The 21,527-nt window shown below is 44.6% G+C and overlaps 1 protein-coding gene and 1 long non-coding RNA gene across 2 annotated transcripts in view; one reads left to right on the top strand and one right to left on the bottom strand.

Moving 5' to 3' along the window:
* Positions 1-21,527, bottom strand: part of LOC133237710 (uncharacterized) — a 485,111-nt gene that overhangs the window by 144,054 nt on the left and 319,530 nt on the right. The window lies entirely within an intron of this gene.
* The window catches only part of LOXHD1 (lipoxygenase homology PLAT domains 1), a 210,190-nt gene that overhangs the window by 29,344 nt on the left and 159,319 nt on the right, over positions 1-21,527 (top strand). Inside the window, exons 5-6 of the mRNA XM_061400078.1 lie at positions 10,918-11,016; positions 17,461-17,609. Coding sequence (XP_061256062.1) covers positions 10,918-11,016; positions 17,461-17,609 — 248 coding nt within the window. The remainder of the gene's footprint in view (positions 1-10,917; positions 11,017-17,460; positions 17,610-21,527) is intronic.

The raw sequence follows: 21,527 nt of genomic DNA, 5'->3' as shown, positions 1-21,527 counted from the left end.
CTCTGTGGTCAAACCTGGCTCTGCCTCTCTAAGCATGAACAGATGCCTTAAGCTCTGTACCTCTATTTCCTCTTCTGTAAAATGGGGATAATGCGATTCCCACTTCAGGAAGTGGTTGAGCTAGTTAATTGGGGGAATGAACATTAAAGGACTTAAGGCAGTGAGTGAGTGAGTGTCCAGCTCTTTGCGACCCCATGGACTGTAACTAGCCAGGCTCCTCTGGTCCATGGCGTTCTCCAGGCAAGAATACCAGACTGGGTTGCCATTTCCTTCTCCAGTGCAGTGCAGAACATAGAATAAATGCTCAGTCAACCAGGCAAATCTGGTTGTTGCTATTGTTACAAAGCCGGTTCTCCCCCTGCATCTTCCTCCACGTCTAAGCTTGTTCTGACTCTCAGATGTACAGACTCAGGATTCTGGCCTCTCAAGCTCAGAAAGGACTTTGGAACCATGAAGTGCCTGAATCCCCTCTAGAATCCAACAGGCTCACCTGGACTGCTGTGTATCGGCTCATGACCTCAACCAGAGCCGAGACCTGCAGGGAGCACTGCTCTTCCCAACCCTCTTCCCTCTACCTGACCTTCCCCCTTAACCCAGCTCAAGTGTTACTTAGGGTCCCCTAGCTCTAGTTGCTGGGGCTGCAGCATAGGAGTCATGGTTCCTTGAAACCCTATGGAGGTGATCCTGGGCCTCGGGACTCACAGCCTTGAGGGCTTCCGGGTGGGGAGGGCAGGGCCATCCCTGCAGCCCTCTCTTCCTCTGGACTTCACAGCAGCTCCCCACCCACCCCATCTGCTGCCTCCTAGCATCGCAGGAAATCATCTCCGGAAAGAGTGGGAAGAAGAAAAGTGCTTTGAATGAGGCCCCAGTGAAGAGTCTCAGATAATTTGGGGGCCAAAAGGACCTTATCTACCCTCCTCCGTATTATAGAGAGGAGAGCGGAAGCCCAGGGAAGCTGAGCCACCTGCTCATGGTCACAGTGGAACTGCAGGCAGAGCCAGATCCCCGGGGGCAGGATGCCAGCTCATCTCCTCCAGTGTCATTCAGTGATTCAGTGGGCAGTGGAAGTTCATTGGGAATCTTCTCTGCACCAGATCCTGGACTCAGGGTAAATATGTAAGGGCTTTTCTCTAGGAGCTTAGAGTCTAGAGGGAGGAGAGTCAGACCAGTAAATAACCACAGTACAAAGAGATAGAATGGTCTAGGGAGGGGGATGCCCCAGGCCCAAGGAAGCATCGAGGAAGGGGGAACCAGGAGGGTTCATAGAGGAGGTGATGGTGCTCAAGCTGCGACTTCATAAGTGAGAAGAGATTCACCAGGCTTTCAAACAGAATGAGGGCACTTTGGGAGCTGATGGGTCCTAACGGCACAGTGTCTCATTCACAAAGCTGGGGGTAGACCCTCAAATTCACAGCTTCACTGTGGCCTCAGTTTCCCGGGGACCACTGCCAGCCACACTCTCTTTCAACCAAGCAGCCTGAACCTTTGGGGGAATGCATAGAATTGTATATTTGCCCCATTCTTGGTTATTTTGATTCTCAAATAGGTGTTTGTGATAACCTTTGTAATTTGGAAACTATATTTTTTGGAGCCGCATCCTGTATTCGTGAACTTGTGAACTTATAATCCAGTTATTGCCTGGGCCGTGACCCTGGTCTGGCTGTCCATTTCAGCCACCATGGTTTCCTGCTGGGTCCCTGCCGAGAGATCCTAGTGCTTTTTGGATCCTTTTCCGTTATAGGTTATTACAAAACATTGAATATAGTTTCCTGTGCTATATAGTAGGTCTTTGTTTTTCATCTGTTTTATATATATAGTTGTGTGTTCATCTGTTTATCCCAAATTCCAAATTTACCTCTTCTCCCCTTTCCCCTTTGGTAACCATTTGTTTGTTTCCGGTATCTATAAGTCCATTTCTGTTTTTTAATTAAGTTTATTTGTATCATTTTTTCAGATTCTGCATACAAGTGATATATGATATTTGTCTTTCTCTGTCTTCACTTAACATGATAATCTCTAGGTTAATCCATGCTGCTGCAAATGACAGTATTTCATTCTTTTTATCTGGCTGAGTAATATTTCATTTTAGATATACACCACATCTTTATTATCCATTCATCTGTTGATAGATATTTAGGTTGCTTCTACGTCTTCGCTACTGCAAATAGTGCTGCTATGAACATTGGGGGGCATGTATCTTTTCAAATCAGAGTTTTCATATTTTCTGGATATATGCCCAGGAGTGAGATTGCTGGATCATATGGTAACACTATTTTTGGCTTTTTAAAGGAAATTCCATAGTTTTTCATAGTGGCTATTCCAATTTACCTTCCCATCAATAGGGCAAGAGGGTTCCCTTCTCTATGCACACTCTCCAGCATTTGTGATTTGTAGACTTTTTTGATGATGGGGCTTCCCAGGTGGCACTAGAGGTAAAGAATCCACCTGCAATGCAGGAGCTGAAGGAGATGTGGGTTTGATCCCTGGGTTGGGAAGATCCCCTGGAGGAGGACATGGCAGCCTACTTCAGTATTCTTCCCTGGAGGATCCCATGGACAGAGAAGCCTGGTGGGCTCCAAGTCCATAGGATTGCAAGGAGTCAGACATGACTGAAGTGACTTAGCATGCACACGTGGACATTTTGATGATGACCATTTTGACTGGAATGAGGTGATACCTCATTGTCGCTCTGATTTGCATTTCTTCAATAATTAGCAATGTTGAGCATCCTTGATGTGCCTATTGACTTCATGTGCCTACATGTCTTCTTTGGAGAAATGTCTGTTTAGGTCTTCTGCCCATTTTTTGATTGAATTCTTTGTCTATATATTTATATGGCCTTCCATCGTAGCTTAATTGGTAAAGAATCTGCCTGTAGTGCAGGAGATCCAGGTTCAATTCCTGGGTTGGGAAGATCACCTGGAAAAGGAAATGGCAACCCACTCTAGAGTTCTTGTCTGGATAAGTGCATGGACAGAGGAGCCTGGCTGGCTACAGTCCATGGAGTCGCAAGAGTTGGACACAACTTAGCAACTATATCATTATATATATGTATGTGTGGTTTTGTGTGTGTGTATGTGTGTGTGTGTGTGTGTATATATAGTGAGCTATATAAGCTGTTTGTATGTTTTGGAAATATATTCCCATTTTGAGGATGCTGGAAAGAGAGGCACAAAGAGGTTAAGCAATTTGCTTATAAGTAATGGAGCCAAAAGTGAACCCAGATGGCCTTGAACTTAATCACTGTGTAAGACAGCCTTAGAGACACCTCTGTTAACATTTTAGTGAATTCCATTTCTATTCTTTTCTTGTGCATGAATGTATTAAAGACTATATATTGATGAAAATGGTATTTTATTTTGGTCAAATTTATAACCCTTTGTTTTTTCAGTTAATAGCATTGGCTAATATTCTAAATCATTATTTTTAACGGCTGCATGGTATTCCATGAATGGGTGAATACTATAATTCACTCCCAACGATCCCTCGTTTTGGATGTTTTTAGGTTGTTCTCAGCTTCTCATTATTCTAACAGTTCTGTGATAGACATCTTTTTAGGTGGTCTATGAACACAGGATTTCCTAGCATTAACTAGTTGCTATGCACAGGGATGGAACTGTTGGCCCAGGGGGTTGCAGAACGATGTCTTTAACACACATTCCTCACCTCCAGCAGCACCTGAGACGTGTTGGCTTCCCAGCTCTGTGGGGGATAAACTCTGGCAGTGGAGTGGAATCTGAGTTGGAAAGAGAAGAAATGGAACAACAGTTGCTGAGTACTTGGGTAGAAGGGAAGGACCTTCTGCAGACAGCCGGAGAGGGGGGCTGAGTCTGTGGAAGTAGCTTAGTGGGGTTTGGCAATGAGGCAGGTGAGCATTCAGAGCAGTAAACCCTTCTCTACACCATACTGTTAAAAACACCTCATAGCATTTAGGCTGACATCACAGTTTCTTAGGAAATATACAGGTTGTATATTTACTTGGGGAGGATGAAAAGAGCAGAGCACTTTTTCTTGATTACCACCCAGGAGTGATTGTTAATGATTGAGTGATATTTCAGTGTCGGTGTGTAACCAGGCTCGGCTGGGTTCAGCCCATGGCCTGTGTTCCAGCACGTGGGAAGTGCCGACAAAGTGATACAGACCCCAGAAGTTCTGGAGTGCAGGACTGAGGGCTCGGAGATGGGGGCCTTTGGCAGAGAGTCTGGGGCTTAAGCTAGGCTGGGCAGGGTGGGTGGAATGACAGCTAAGAGAGCGCCTTCTTGTCCAGGTCCCTTGAGTCCACATCTGGGCTTTAGTCCTGTCCGACTGTGAAAGCTTGATTAAGTATCTCAGCCTCCTGCTTCCACTGATCACCTCATCAGTGAATGGTGACAATAGCCATTGTGAGGATTACCCGCGGTAATAGGTGTGCTGGCCCATGCTAGGTTCTCAGCAAGCCCTGGAGACTCTTATTTCTTGATTAGTGGGTGTGTCTGCGAGGGCAGAGAGGGTCAGGGCCCTCTATAGAAAGCAGAGATACTCCAGTCCTGATTAAAGAAGAGGGTGAATCTGGGTGAGAAATTTGGGCCTCTGGACCCGAGGGAAGAAAGAGGAAACTGTCAGGTCAGGAATGGGGAAGGAGAACTCGGGTCCGTGGGCTTGGGAGGCCATCCACTGGTCAGTGGCCGTGACCCAGCGCGGAGCCTTGCTGCCCATCCTCGGGTTCTGTGGACCACATCCTCCTCACACCCATGCGGGCTTGAGTAGTTAGGGGTGTTCCCTGGAGAAGACTCTTGAGAGTCCCTTGGACTGCAAGGAGATCCAACCAGTCCATTCTGAAGGAGATCAGCCCTGGGATTTCTTTGGAAGGACTGATGCTAAAGCTGAAACTCCAGTACTTTGGCCACCTCATGCGAAGAGCTGACTCATTGGAAAAGACTCTGATGCTGGGAGGGATTGGGGGCAGGAGGAGAAGGGGACGACAGAGGATGAGATGGCTGGATGGCATCACTGACTCGATGGACGTGAGTCTGGGTGAACTCCGGGAGTTGGTGATGGACAGGGAGGCCTGGCGTGCTGTGATTCATGGGGTCGCAAAGAGTTGGACACGACTGAGTGACTGAACTGAACTGAACTGAACTGGAGAGGGGAGAATTTCTTCCTCGGCTCCCACCCTCAAGGCAGCTTCCCCCAACCCCTGCCATCTTCAGCTCCCACACAGCCCCTGTGAAATCTCACTTCTGTGTCTTGGCATCCTGGCTCTGGGTGAACGGAAGTGCTGGGTGTCAGGGGGTGAGGCTGGCAGATGTGGTTGGGGGTGCGGTAACATCAAGTCCAATCATCCCTCTTCCAACTCTCCTCCCCAGTCTCACCTGTGAGAACAAATAAAGCCACATTCTAATTAGACAGGATCTGGGGATGGGTGAAAACTCCATTCTCTCAGCTAATCCTCAGCTCATTCATGATTCTCTGCTTCCTGAGAAAGCCTGGACCACGTGAGCTTCTCCAAGGCTCAAACCATGTGGGTGAGGGATGGCCTCTTCCTTGGCAAGCAGGACAGAGGCTTCGGTATGGGGTCTTTTGCTAGGCTTCTGCTGTCAGGCACATGACGAGCAGCTTCACTCGCTCAGCTGTGCACCCAGCACCAGGATGTGGGGCTTCCGGCCCCCTCAGGGCTGTGCCTCCTCCTCCTGCCGCCCAGGATTGCTCTCGGGAGATGTGTCCCGTCACTGCTGTGTGCTGACTGTTCCAGACGGCACGCCGGGGAGGCTGCGGGGGTGGCTGGCACACCCGGCGGTGCAGGAGGCAGCTGGGGCCTGCCAGTGCCTGTCTTTTCTGGAAGCCCACGCAGGCAGCTTCCGGCTGGTCTGCAGGGCACATATTTCCTGTTTGGAAGGAGCAGCTTTGTGCCTCTGCCAGGATGGGGTGCAGAGGGGTAAAAAGGGCAAGGGCCAGGCTGGATTTGTGTATCCCCTGGGCATGCAGGGCAGGGCAGGAAGGTCACAGATGACCCTACGATGTGACCTTGAGGCAGCCATCTGTCTTTTAAACTACAAATAAAATTCTTTGTGCAAGACCCCAGCTCAATGCGGTTGGGCTTTGGAAGGCACCATGGGATCAGCCCCTTGATCTGTAGCTATGGTGTATTGTTCAGGTCAATGTTTCAATTAGTCTGTTCTCTTTGAGCTCACGCTGACCTTTGGTGGAAAGAGGCTACTACCTGGTTTCAGGTGTGCAGGCTGTACATGGCTCCAGTGCGACTGTGTAAGGAGATCCCTTTCACAGCACAGGGACTGTAGATTTATGCATTTATTATGACAGTTATCCAACAGATGGCAGTCAAGTGTCTTGAGGAAGGGCTCCCTTTATCTCATTTGCACACAGGCACTGTGTGGGCTAACGGTAACCCTGCTGAAAGGTCAGAGAGAAGTAGTTCTAGGGAGAATTTTAGAACAGATAATATGCCAAACAGGTAAACCGCAGGCCAATTCCAGGGCTGGGGCAGGCCCTCTTTAGTCCCCATTTCTCCCATGTTTGCTCAGGAAGAGCGATGAACTCGGCTTGCCAGCTCCTCCTCCAACTCGACGTTCCCCTTTCTTCCCATCTCTGCTCCTTGCTCGTTCACAACCAGGCAGTGAGCTGAAAGGCACACGGCCGAAGTTTGCAGAACTGGACCTGCCATCATCCCCACCTTCGGGAATCCCAGATTAGATTAGCCCCTCTTCTCAATCGGACTCAAAGGAATGGCAGCTTCAGCCCAGTCACACAGCACTGTAAGGGGCAGGGAAAACAGAGCGCCGTTCATGGTCCTTTTCACTCCCCACCCCAACAGAGAAAGGACAGTCATTCCCCAGCCTTCAAAGCCCTAAGCTGTTTAGCTAGCGGTGAAAGTGAAAGTCAAGTCGCTCAGTTGTGTCTGACTCTTTTCGACCCCATGGACTGTAGCCCGCCAGGCTCCAACATCCATGGAATTTTCTAGGCAAGAGTACTGGAGTGGGCTGCCATTTCCTTCTCCAGGGGATGTTTCCCACCCAGAGATCGAACCCGGGTCTCCCACATTGCAAGCAGACGCTTTTACCATCTGAGCCACCAGGGAAGCTAGCGGTGAGGATGCGCTATGACCATCCTGTAAGTAACTGACTCCCCTGCACCACGTAGCACTGCTCCCGTCCAGGCCCCCGAGAGCAGAGTGGTCTGCAGTCCTCTGTCCAGAAACACAGAGGATGGTGCACAAGACGACATAGAGCAGGGGATGGCCACACCTGGCCCGTCGCCTGTCTTTGTGTGGACTGTGAGCCTAGAAAGGCATTTACATATTTGGAGGATTGAGAGGAAATCAAAACAAGAAGAGTGTTTCATGACACAGGAAAGTTCTGCAAAGTTCAAGTGTCCGTGTCCATAAATAGCGTTTCCTTGGAACGCAGCTGGGCCCATTTGCTTATGTAGCATTTACGTAGGACTGTGGGCCACTGCTTGGTGCTACAGCAGCAGAGCTCAGTAATTGCAACAGAGATCAAGAGGCGTGCAAGGCCGAGAATACTTACTATCAGGCACTCACAGAAAAATGTTGCCAGCCCCTAGTCAAGAGCATGAGAGCCCACGAAGTATTCTGGAAGCAGCCCTGGATTTGGAGACAGGAGACCTGGTTTGAGCCTTGCTGACAACATTTAGCAGCTGTGTGTCCTTGCTCTCTGAGCCTCAGTTTCCTCATCTGTCAGGGGGAATGTTCTCACTACCTGCCCACCTCATGTGGCCCTTGCATGGATCACAAGGACAGCCAAGTGCCTTGTGAATTGCAAGGCCTGTGTGAACGTTTAGTATTATATGCCCAAGAAGCTGGGTCATTCTGGCCCCTTCTTTACACCTTTCTTCCATTGTCTTTCTCCAGGCAGCCTTGCTCCCTTGGCCTCTGGGGCGGGGGTTTTTATTGGCTCTTCCCCTTTCCCCCTGGCTGAAACACCCACCTGTGACCAGAATGGAAAGTCTGTGCTTGTTGAAACTCTGATTGCAGGAAGCCGGGGGGCTCTCACGCGACCACTTAAGAGGAAGCCTTGCTGTACCGCGCTGGCCATTTGCCACCTGTGAGGGGATGGAGCCCTGCTTTTATACTTTTATCACAGCTCAGGATGGATGCTGGGCCCTGGACTTTGCTTGGAAAATGGCTAATCAGATACTGTGGGGTTCTGCCTGAAGAGGAAATGTGGGGAAAAGAGAACTGTTATAAAACAAACTTCATTGTCTGTCTATGGGGCCTTTAAAGAATGGATTTAAAAGGCAGTTCTTGCCTTATGACCCAGCAATCCCACTGCTGGGCATACACACTGAGGAAACCAGAAGGGAAAGGGACATGTGTACCCCAGTGTTCATCGTAGCACTGTTTATAATAGCCAGGACATGGAAGCAACCTAGATGCCCATCAGCAGATGAATGGATAAGAAAGCTATGGTACATATACACAATGGAGTATTACTCAGCCATTAAAAAGAATGCATTTGAATCAGTTCTAACGAGGTGGATGAAACTGGAGCCTATTATACAGAGTGAAGTAAGCCAGAAAGAAAAACACCAATACAGTATACTAACGCATATATATGGAATTTAGAGAGATGGTAACAATAACCCTGTGTACGAGACAGCAAAAGAGACACTGATGTATAGATCAGTCTTATGGACTCTGTGGGAGAGGAGAGGGTGGGGAGATTTGGGAGAATGGCATTGAAACATGTAGAGTATCATGTATGAAACGAGTCGCCAGTCCAGGTTCGATGCACGATACTGGATGCTTGGGGCTGGTGCACTGGGACGACCCAGAGGGATGGTATGGGGAGGGAGGAGGGAGGAGGGTTCAGGATGGGGAACACATGTATACCTGTGGTGGATTCATTTCGATATTTGGCAAAACCAATACAATATGGTAAAGTTTAAAAATAAAATAAAATTTAAAAAAAATTAAAAAAATAATAAAATAAAAGGCAGTTCTTGGCCCCTCCTCAGTGTGATCAAAGGCCATAGGCTCTCCATTCAGCCAACACATGGGGGCCCAGGGCCTTGTCCTGCTGCAGAAAGTTCCACAAAGTTTAGGACAGTCTAGCTTTGTTTCAGAATTGACTTCCCCCTGCATCCTGTTCATCCGGCTTCCTGACCCCTGGGCATCGGCCGCTGGTCGCCTCACCTGGAAAGGCCTGGAAGTGTTCTCTGGCCTATTGGTCCCTGACCCTTGGCTTGTCACCCCTGTTCCTTCACTTAGGCCCTGGTTCTCTGCTTCCCAGGCTTTCCCAGGACTAGGACGTGAGCTCCCTAAGCCCTTGGTGGGCTCCTGCTTCCCCAGCCTCATCTTTGTGGCGCTGGTTGCCTTTCCCACCCTCTGAGGTGCCTCCCTGTTCTCCTGGCTTCCCTCCACAGTCGGCGAGGCTGCCCCTCTTGGTCAAGCATCGTGGACTTGCAGAGCGCAGAGGATGTCGCTGCTCTCACGTCCCTCGCCTCAGCTGTTTTCTCCAGTGTCCCTGACGTGCTCAGTGAGACTCTCATATGTGCTCAGCCCTGTGCTGGGGGCTGTGAGAGAAAACCATATGAGACAAGGAAGTCCTGCTCCCAGTCCTCTTTTAAGTTCTTGAGGAGCTTAGAAGTCTCACCTGCAGGAAACAGCAAACAGAACAAGGAGGAGATGGTGAAACTGGGAAATCGTTGACACCGACCACATGGCAGAGCCAAGGAGCACAGGGAGAAAGACCTCTGGGGCCCGAGACACTGAGGAAGGTCTAGGGAGGAGGCAGGCGGAGGGGCTAGGATTTGGGCCTCAATTAAATACCTTTTATTGGCTTCATATACGAGGCATGTTCGTGTGTATGTGCTAAGTTGCTTCAGTAATGTCTGACTCTTTGCAACCCTATGGACTGTAGCCTACCAGGCTCCTCTGTCCATGGGATTTTCCAGGCAAGAATACTGGAGTGGGTTGCTGTGCCCTCCTTCAGGGGATCTTCCCAACCCAGGGATCGAACCCATGTCTCTTATGTCTCCTGCATTGGCAGGTGGGTTCTTTACACTAGTGTCAACTGGGAAACCCATATATTGGGCATAAGTCATCTAAAAAAAGATTCTGGAACATAAAAAATAGAAACCTATGGCAGCAAGGGGAAGATAAGGAAAAGTTGCCTCAGCCCTTAGACTTGTTGAGTCACAAAGAAAATCTAGAGGAATCTCCCTTTTGCAGCACAGAGCAACTCCTGGCTTTCGCTCCCCACTCTAAGGCAAGATCTGGTTGGGAAGATTTGGGCATGGCTTAACATGTTGTCAAGTTTACATTGAGCACCACCCCCTCTTGAGACCATGGCCAAAACTGGTGTTTTGGGGTTACAGAGAATGGATTTCTATTCAATAAATGGAGCAAGATATAGGAAGCAGATATAAGTCTTTAAATAAAATAACATCAAAATGTGTATTTGCTGGCTCTTATTGGTTCCTTTGGTCTTTGAATTGGTTATGGCCTTGACAATTTATATATAAATTTGGTTTTTATTTGCATAATCAGTTTTCTCCAATGAATTTTTATAATGTGACGTGGTGTAAAGAACAGATTGGCAAAAATAGTGTAGAGGCCGTGGGCCCAGCTGGAGTCATTTCAGTATCCGGGGGAGATACGCTGGTGGGTTGGTTGCATTTGGGTTGATTCATGCATCCCAAGGCAACAAGTTAGTAGATGAAAACAGAAGTCCCCTCTACCTCTGATTTGTGCTCTGCATACACAAATCAGCAATGTTCAGCAATGACCTCTGGAAACCAAGTCAGGTGACTTGAGTCTTGCTCAGTTACTGACAGTCGCGGTGACAATCCATGTGCTGCTGGAAAGAAGGGTGGATGGTGTGGTAGCTACTTTGAGGCCTCTGTTCTTCTCTCCTCAGGACCTGAATGACCTGACACTTTCTCTGTCTTCATTTTCAGGTAACAAGTATGAAGTCAAAGTGTACACTGGTGATGTCATTGGTGCGGGCACTGATGCTGACGTCTTCATCAATATCTTTGGAGAGTATGGAGACACAGGTAATAGATTTAAACTCTTCTCAAGCCATTCCCAGAACTTCTTAAGTGGGCTGTTTCCCACCCTTCGGGCAGAGGAAGGCGACTCCAGGCTCCTCTAGGCTCTTCTCTTGAGCCTCTCTCTTCTTCTTGTGATGCGCTTTGTCATGGCCTTCCTCGGGCAGCACGGTGCCCATTGCATCAAGTTTATGTGAATGATGTGCTTTCAGAATAAGCTGTGCTTGGCTTTTGAATTGATTTTAAATCATCCTGCATCCTAGAACAGACCCAAGCTCCACATTTCCAGGGGATTCATTCTCACTTGCTCTATCTCCCTAAGCTCCATGCCCATCTTGAATTATATTTGGGGATGTGACTGGGCATGGCCTGACTCACTGCAGCAGTTTGGGGCAGACAAGAATAGGGCAGGGGGATAAATTGCTCTTGGCCTCATAGGTGGACCAGGAACTGAGAGCACAGACCCAGCTGTAGGTGTTGGAAGGAGGTTCAGCCAGTAGAACTACTGAGACAGGTGGTTTGCTCCTGCTTCTGCCCATTTAAAGGGATACTCTTGTCTGGAAAATTCCATGGACAGAGGAGCCTGGTAGGCTGCAGTCCATGGGATCACTGGGAGTTGGACACGACTGAGTGACTTCACTTTTACTTTTCACTTTCATGCATTGGAGAAGGAAATGGCAACCCACTCCAGTGTTCTTGCCTGGAGAATCCCAGGGATGAGGGAGCCAGGTGGGCTGCCGCCTATGGGGTCGCACAGAGTCGGACACGACTGAGGCGACTTAGCAGCAGCATAGGAGTCAGAAAAGCTTCAGAGACATGAGTTTTGGACGTAATCTATTAAATAATTTAAAATGCACTGCTGGAATTATAAGAAAAAAAGAGAAATCTCCCGGTGTCAGAAATGAGAGAATTTAAAACCGAAGTATTAGCTATGAACTGATGCTCTGAATCTTAGAAGAAGGACACCTTCATGTTCAACGATCTATAGCATGAATTTCCTTACACATTTGGGGTCAGAAAATGATATTTTGGCTCTGTATGAGGCTAAATATGCAAAAAAGCCAGGATCCCTAGAAGTTCACAGGAATATCTTCAGTGAAAAAAGAGACTAGGAAAAAAAAAAATTGCTCCTCAGTAGAGTAAACTTATCTTTGTAAGAACTCTAGATTAAAAAAACAGTTGCTGGGGAATTGATACTTTAGGCTTATATACATACAGGCTTGAGGTGTCATTTTACACTGCACATGTGATTTGGGAACCCTCTCCTTCAGGTACAGAAAATTTGTTCCATGCCAGTGGTTTAGTTGCTAAGTCCTGTCCGACTCTTGCAATCCCATGGACTGTAGACTGCATCTCTTGCATTGGCAGGCAGATTCTTTACATTGAGCCACACGGGAAGCCCCCTATGACAAATACAGGAAGCAGAAATACAGGAACTGAAAATACAGTTACTAGATACAGACACTTAGTGGATGGGTTAAACAACACAATTAGAAATTGTTTAATAGATAATTAGTGAACTGTAGAAAAATATAAACAAAATATGCAGATGTGCAGAGACATAAAGGGTTGAAAAATACCAGTAAGAGGTCCCGAGATGTGGAGGAGGGAATATGCCCTGATATGTTGAATAGGAGTTTCGGAAACAGAATATACAGAATAGGCGAGAGGAAATATTTGAGGAGATGATGGCTGATCACATTTTTTTTCAGAATTAAGCAAAGATATGAATCTTCAGATTAAAGTAACAAGAGACATTGACCAGAATAAACAAGAACAGATCTTCATTTAGATACATTGTGGTGACACAAAAGGCCAAGAGAAAGATCTTAAAAGTAACCAGATTTGGTGGATTATCTTCTATAGAAACAATTAGATTGATAGCAAATTCTTATCAGCAGCTTATAGAGGATACAAGTTCGTGGAACAATATTTTCCATCCTCTGGGAATTCCCTGGGTTCCAGTAGTTAGGACTCTGTGCCCTTACTGCTGAGGGCCCGGGTCCAATCCCTGGTCAGGGAACTAAGATTCCACAATCCCACAAGCTGTATGGTGTAGCCAAACCTAGAATTCGATACTCAACTATTCCAGAATGAGGGCAAAATTAATGGATTTCCAAGCAAACAAAGAGAAATAAGACTTCCCACCCAAAGACACATGCTTAAACATGAGTTTTTCATTGATTCATGTTTAAACTCCTGAAGAATATACTTTAAGAAAAAGAAAATTGTACCCAGAAGAAATGTGTGAGATCCAAGAAATAAAGGTGAGCCAAAAAATGATAATTATGTAACAAATTTAAGGAAGCGTTAACTGTACAAAATGATAATATTAATAATAATAACTATTACCAAGATATGAGAAAATATGGACCCTAAACACTAAAACACAGTGATATTTGAGAAAGAAAGGAGATAATAAGAATTAAAACATAACTTGGTTGCAGTCCATTTGCTGACCCCAGGGAATAATTAACTTTAGACTTTGCTACATCAAGTATGCAGATTAAAATTGTATAAGTAAGCACCCCAAAGAGAAATGCATAAGTTCTAAACCAGGAGAGGAAATGAAAGGGGATAAAGACTCAATCAATCCAATAGAAATCAGGAAATGAAGAAAGAAAAAGCATGCTAATAGCAAAAAGTAAGATAAATGTGTAAATAATACAATAAATAGAAATAAACTAAACTAAATTCATCCACCTAAGAATAAATGTTCTCATATTAAATTAAAAGAAATAAAATCCAGCTTAAATATATGATACATAAATTTCTGAGAATATATAAAATGAAATTAAGTATACCAGGAACATACTGTCTACAGGAAAGAAGCTGGTGTACCTATATTAATATCCATCAAATTAAACTTTCAGACAAAACACTTCATTAGAAATAAGTATCAGAATGACAAAAAGAGCAATTAACCTGGAAGATAGGATAATTCTGAACTTATATAGATTTAGCAACATATTTTTAATACATGTGAAGCAAAAAGTAATAAAATTCTTGGAGAAACTTGACAAGTACATAATCATAGTGGAAGATTTTAATACAATACTCTCAGTAATTGATGAGTCAAATAGATAAAAATTTAGTATGGTTGCAGATTTTAACAATGGTTAATAACCTTGGTCTAATATAAGTATGTAGATTCCTAAATCCAGTGGGTAGAGAATATACATTCTTTTCAATCGCATAATGACAAATGCACATGAATCAATAACATAGAGACAACATTCTTTGATCATAAATCAATAAAATTAGAAGAAACTCCAACCTTTTACCCCATTTAGAAACAAAATTTAATTTTCAAAAAAATGAATGATCATCTATAAAATCCAGGAGAATTAAAAAAATCATTAGAACCATGAGTAAGTTTAATAAAGGTGCTGGATATGATTAATACAAAAATATTAATAAAACAGTAAGCACATATATTATTTAAAAATATATGATTTATACTAGCTTTTGGTATTAAGAAAAACTCTGGAAAAAATAAAAATTTCTACTTAAGAACATGCAAGAATACCTAAAAAATGGAAAAATATATTATCCTCGTGGATGAGAAAAGACTTAAACTCAGTAAGATGTCCAAATTTCTCATTATTCTATAAATGCAATGCAGTTTCAGTCAAATTCCCAAAAGGCAATATTCCACAGCTTAAGCTGCTATTAAATTCATGTCCACATAGGGCTAAGTATTGCCAGAAAAATTTTGAATAATGAAAATAATATTGACAATATTAATAATATGAGGATATTTACCCTCCTGCTGCTGCTGCTGCTGCTGCTAAGTTGCTTCAGTTGCGTCCGACTCTGTGCGACCCCAGAAATGGCAGCCCACAAGGCTCCCCTGTCCCTGGGGTTCTCCAGGCAAGAACACTGGAGTGGGTTGCCATTTCCTTCTCCAGTGCATGAAAGTGAAAAGTGAAAGTGAAGTCGTTCAGTCGTGTCCGACTCTTTGCGACCCCATGGACTGCAGCCTGCCAGGCTCCTCCGTCCATGCGATTTTCCAGGCAAGAGTACTGGCGTGGGGTGCCATTGCCTTCTCCATTTACCCTCCAAATACTAAAATATTCAAATCCCCCAAAACTACAACAGAGTGATATGTACAGAAGGAGAAACAAATAAACCAATAGAATAAAGAGTCTAGAAATACACAGAGAGTGGCATTATAAATCTGAGCAGAAAGGATGAAATATTCAATTGCTGGTGTTAAAACAGTTGTCTAACCATGTGAGAAAAGATAAAAGTCAATCTTTTTACCTTTCACCACACACAAAAATAAGTTCCAGATGGGCTAGAGATTTAAATGTGAAAAAGCAAACTATGACTTTTTAGTAGAAACTTTAAGAGTGTGTCTTTTAAAAATCTCAGTTTAGGATAGAGTTTCTTGAACAATTCACTAACAACACAAACAACAAAAGGAAATATTGATAAAGTCCATTAAAACAAGAAAAAGTCTGTATGAAAAAAGGAAAGACAAAGAAAAGGAAAGACTGTAGACAAAGGAAAAATATAATAAAGTATATGAACAGAAAAATTATGGACAAGCAAAGCCTGAATGGCCAATATATATATGAAGCAATCTCAAAATATATGTATATATATATGAACATCTTTCAGTCTTTTCAAATAGTCAAAGGAATGCAAATTAAAACCATAATAAGACACCATTGTACACACATGAAACAGAAGTTTAAATATATGTGTTAACAATGATTATGGGGAATGCAAACCCTCAAAGGCTGCTGGTGATAATTGATGTAGTACAACCATCTCTGAAGGTGGTTTTGCAATTGCTAATACACTGAAGATGAGCACATCTCAATATCCAGAAACTCTGTAGGTGTCCAGTCAGATCAGTTTTTACAAATGTAGGGCAGAAGGTTAGTACTGGAGAGTCCATTTCAGTGGTATTTACAATAGCAATCAAATAGAAACAACCCAAATGTGAAAGAATGCACATACAATCGTGTTTTCTTCATTCAATGACTGTTATACAGAAGTTGGGTGAATTCGGTTACTAGCATCAACAGAATAATCTCGAAGGAGTGATATTAACTTCACAAGAGTGTGTGATGATAAGATGATGGTAACACGAGCAACAGTAAGAATCCCAGCCCCTGACACGGCACCTACCTACCACACTCCGGGCACTACCCTAAGGGCTTTGCACACATTCATTCAGTTAATCCTTGAAACAGCTCCTATGAGGTGGAGTCCTTATCATTCCCACAGTACAGACAAGGAACTTAAGACAGATGCTCACTATGATGTTATTTCTGTAAAATTCTAAAACATGCAAAAATAGTATATGTTCTTTATGGATACATACATGCACAAACAAAAATTCATGAAAATAATGGATGCCAGTTGATGATACTGTTTGCTTATGGCAGGGTGTGGCAGGTGAAGGGATGGACTATGAGGCTTTAGACCTACCTGTTATGTTTAATTTCCTTTAAAAAAGAGAAAGGCCTAAGTTAATTACACAAAATGTTAATATCTGGTATACCTCTTATATCTGAATGGGGGGTACAGGGATGTCTAATATTTTCTATATGTGTGAGTTGTGGCAATCTAAAATTTAGAAAAATTTAAGGAATCGACTTTTAGAAAAGAAAGAAAACAGGAAGGATAAGCAAAAATCTGGTGCTCAGATGGGCTTGTAAGGGTTAACATGACTGGTAGACTTGGGAAGGCAATCGTGGAAAACTGAAAATGAGAAGGAACAGGCTGGCTCAAGTCCTAACTATGTGCTTAATACCTGTGTGACTTTGGCAAGTTGTTTCACTTCTCCAAGTCTCAGTTTCATCATCTGCAAGACAAAGTTAATAATATTTCCCTCTTAGATTGTGACAAGGGAGCAAGTGAGGGGGAAAAAAAGTTAAACATGCAGCAGACTCTGGTGATAGTTATCATAGCCGTTTTCCAGAGGAGGCAAGCCTAAGGCAGCCTGCTGGCTGATGTCAGGGTCTCAGCCACAGCCTGTAGACCAATGACCATGGCTGTGCTCCTTGTTCAGGAAAAGCAAGGCAGGGCCTCAGGTCCGGGGACTGGGGTGCAGGTGGGTTTGCTAGGGTGGGGACCCTGGGCTAAGGCCAAACTCAGAGACCCAGTTATGGGTCCTGGGCACAGGCCATACAAGGTGAGCCTCGGCCTTGACTGGCAGCTGGAGGGGTTTAAGGAGCCTATAGATCTTGGGGTGAAGCTACCCTTTTGAATAAATTAATAAACTCTATTCTTTAGAGTAGTTTTAGGTTCACAGCCAGATCGAGTGGAAGTACAGAGAGTGTCCACATACCGCCTGTCCCCACCCACAGCCTCCCACCTGGTGACTTTTGAGACCGTTCTGCAGTGGGCAACCCATTAAAGTTTGGAGCCAGTTCTCTCTCCTCATCTGGTCTCCTTTGTACAAATAACTGCCTTGTGTGTCTGTGTGTACAGGTGAGCGTAGGCTGGAGAATGAAAAGGACAACTTTGAAAAGGGGGCTGAAGACAAGTTCATGTTGGATGCCCCCGACCTGGGGCAGCTCATGAAGATCAATGTTGGCCACAACAACAGGGGGGCGTCTGCGGGCTGGTTCCTGTCCAAGGTGGGTCCAGCTGCCTGTCTGTGGTCCCTTGGCCTGGGAAGGGGGAGTTCTGGCTCCTCAGAGGCTGTACTTCAGACCTAGACTCCCTCTTTAGGTCCATCAGCCTCCACCCTTCTACCTAAGCTCCTGGTCAGCCATGCTGCTCTTCCCACAGCCTCCCAGGCCTTGCCTGTGCTATCCATCGCCTTCCCAGAAGGACAGCTTCTCTCATCTGCACCCATCCAGGGTCTTCCCTCCTGCAGGCCTCTGTCACTAAGCCTTCCCTGACTCTGGCCACCAGAACCTCTCCCTCCCATGAGTGTCTATAACCCTGCTGGCCTGTAGCATTCATTTCACCTTAATCATAAGCTACTTGTGACTTATCTTGGGTCGTTGCTTTGTACCTCAAACTTCTGGATCTCAGATCCTCAAAATTTCACCTATCCAGGACAAAGTTAAGAGTCAAGAAGAAAGCAAAAAGGCTTCTGAGAAGCTGAGATATATCTGGCTCAAAGTTCACAAGAAGAGCTTATGCCCCAGGTACTACCTTGCTCTGCCCTGATTTTGAAGGCAAGGCCCCTCAGATTCTCACTCAGTCTCATGCTTGCTTATAATCCCTTCTAGCAAACTTGCTACCCATAATTTTAAACCTATATAGCAGAAAATTAGAGGTAGAAAGAGACACTGAAATTGGTGGGGTTATTGAGAACTGTAATGGAAAGTCAGAGAAGACAGAAAAAGTCAAAAGAATATTGAATGATCATGGAAGTCTGAGGTCATTTAGAAAAGGGCTACCAGCCTTGGCATGTGTCTTAGTCATGAGGCTATCCACATCTTTCAGCTCATCCCAGAATGATTGGAAAAAATGGATGTGTAACATATTTTGAAAAATATCTTGAAAAGCTCTTACTGCTTAAAAACATAACACCCTTGGATTTATAATAATCTGACTACTGAGAATGAGACTGTCTGATAGTTGAGGTTTTGCTACTCCTTAATTTTGTATACTATGCTGTGGCAGTTAGGAACGTGCTTGACTGCAAAGATCAGAAATTGAGGAGCAATCAAAGGCATATTTCTCTCATCTCACATGAATCCAGATGTGGCCAGCTCAGGGCTGCTGCAGCGGCTTCCTGAGACCTGCTGTCTCGCTGAGTCACTGTCTTCAACACAGCGGCTTTCATTCTCCAACTCGGCTCACGATCACATTTTGGCCGTTGAACCTCTAGGCATCTTATCTGTGTTCCAGGCAGGAAAAAAAGAGAAGACCAGAGGGGAAGGACTTTTTTTGTGGCATGCCTTGCCTTGGTTTGAGAGAAGCATAACCCTCTTTGGAACCTCTGCCTGTGTTGTGGGGCCACCCTAGTTATACTGGAAATTGGGACTTCAAGTAGGTTTTCCAGCCGTTATGGCAGAAGTAGGCTAAGAAGGTGATTGGAAAGGCTGTTGAGTAAGAATCCTTGAGTGTCTGCCGCATGTCTCCCCGTAACCAGCCTGAAAGTTCCTTGAGGGCACCTCCCCAGCTCTTGGCATGGGACACGGTGCTGAATCAGCAAAGCAAGGAATGGCCAAGTTTTTTTGGAAAGAGGGGGCTTCCTGGCTGTAAGAACAGCCAGCCTGATGCTGAATAGGGTTTCCGGAGGTTAAGTGGAGCTGCTGCTTGGATTGGAGAAGAAATGGGGCAGGAGTCCAGAACCTAGAGAGCCAAAGCCCAGGCAGAAGTGTGCCTCAGCACAGAGGAGGCAGTGTGCTCTATGACCTCAGCCAGAATGGGGCACAGAGAGATTCCTTGGAGTCCAGTCCCTTCATCCTGGGAAAGAAGATTGTCAAAGTGAAAACGCAGGAGTAGCTGAGGGAGCTGCAAAGTGCAGCCGAGGGCCTGAGGGTGACCTTGACATAGCCGTTGCAGCTGTACCTCGGGAGGTCGGGTCCCTTCTTGGTCACCTGGACCCTCACCCCTGGTGCTTTCTGAAGCTCTGTGAAGCAGGTGGTTCACACACGGAAACACGTCCTTGTGTTATCTTCATCTCAAAGCAAGGGCAGCTTGGCAAGGTGTGAGACATAGGGTAAGAGCACTTTTCCTTTCAAACGCTGAAAATCTTGTTCCGTTACCTTTTGAAATTTGACATGGAAGCCGCACAGACTTTTGTTTCTTCCTGGACAGCCTCTTTTGTGGTGTTTTTGTTTCAGCTAGGACGCTTGTAGGATTTTTTCTTTTTATTTATAATTTAAAAGTCTTGCCAGATAATGTCTATGAGTAAGGTCTTTGTTAGTTCATTTATCTCCCCTTACCCCCTCTCCCTTCCCCTTCCTTCCTTCCCTCCTTCCTTTGTTTTTAAAAGAAAAGTGAAGTGGCTCAGTTGTGTTTGATTCTTTGGGATCCCATGGACTGTAGCCTGCCAGGCTCCTCTGTCCATGGCATTTCCCAGGCAGGAATACTGGAGTGGGTTGCTATTCCTTCTCCAGGGGATCTTCCTGACCCAGGGATGGAACTTGGGTTCCCGCATTGCAGGCAGACTCTTTATCGTCTGAGGCACCAGGGAATCTTGTTTTTAACTTCTCTGTAACATTATGATGCCTAGGATATTTTTTGTTTGTTTATAGCTCAGAAAAGCTATCTAGTAAATATACTAAGAGATGAGAAAATATACTAGATTCTTGCTTGGATGGCTTTATTCTGATCTTTTCTTCAGGAAACAATTATCCATTTACTGAATCGCCACTCTCTGTTTTCAAAAGCTTCCCCTTTATTATTTTCATCTCTATTTTCTTTGCACTCCATAAGAACTTGTCAAATTCCCTCCCATCTTATTATTGACTTGCTTTTTCAAACCACCAGTTCTGTTTCTTTCTCCTATTAATATGCATTTTAATTCTGAATGTTTCTTCAAATTATTTTTTCTTCTCACAAAAGTAATATATATATTCATTGTAAAAAGTTTAGGAAATGCAAATAAGCAAAATTAAATAATCTGAACCACCATAATTTCACCACCCAAAGGTAACCAGTGTTCATGTTTTCATACATATCCTCCAGGCATTTTTCTGTGAATTAATACACATATGTCATTTAAAATAATGGGGTCATAATAAGCACAATATCTTACAAACTGCTTTGTCTCCATTTTCAAGTGTAATATACATATTTCCTCATGCTATTTAAATAGAATAATATTGATATTTCACAATGCAGTTTTTAATGATGATAATACTTCACTACCCAGATATACCATGAAGTATTAAACCAATTCCTCTTTGTTGAACATTTCAATCTTTTTCCTCAAATTTATTGAGGAAATAAACTGTGTTATGACAGACATTCTCATAGCTTATCTGCATACACATTTATGATTATTTCCTACAATTAATTCCTAGGAGATACTTTAAGGTCATGCAGAATTGTAAGGACACTGATGAATTTGCTGCTACACAGTTTTGCTTTCCTTGATATGTTTCCTCATGTGATCTGGCTCTCTTTTCATATCATCTTACTGCCTTTTCGCTGCAGCCCTTCCTATCATTAAAGATGTTCACCCCTGTTTCATAAAGACTGTATTTTGTTGCATTCTATCAAGCAAATCAGTTTCTTGTAGGGCTTCCCTGGTGGCTCAGATGGTAATGAATCTGCCCGCAATGCGGGAGACCTGAGTTTGATCCCTGGCTCAGGAAGATCCCCTGGAGGAGGGCATGGCAACTCACTTCAGTATTCTTGCCCAGAGAATCCCCATGGACAGAGGAGCCTGGTAGGCTACAGTCCATGGGGTTGCAAAGAGTCAGACACAACTGAGCGATTAAGGACAGTTTCTTGTCTTCTTTTTCTATATCCTTTATCCTCTTATTATACTTTATTCTTTTTCTGTATCCTTTATTCAGTCCTTTCCAGATTTCCGCTCTTCTTTTCATTCTTCAGAATGATTTTTCCTTCTTCCCTCTCTCCTT

The sequence above is a fragment of the Bos javanicus genome, chromosome 24 (genome assembly GCF_032452875.1).
Source record: "Bos javanicus breed banteng chromosome 24, ARS-OSU_banteng_1.0, whole genome shotgun sequence".
Taxonomy (NCBI): domain Eukaryota; kingdom Metazoa; phylum Chordata; class Mammalia; order Artiodactyla; family Bovidae; genus Bos; species Bos javanicus.
The sequence above is the reverse complement of the archived record's forward strand: the minus strand, read 5'-3'. Positions and strand labels throughout refer to the sequence as shown.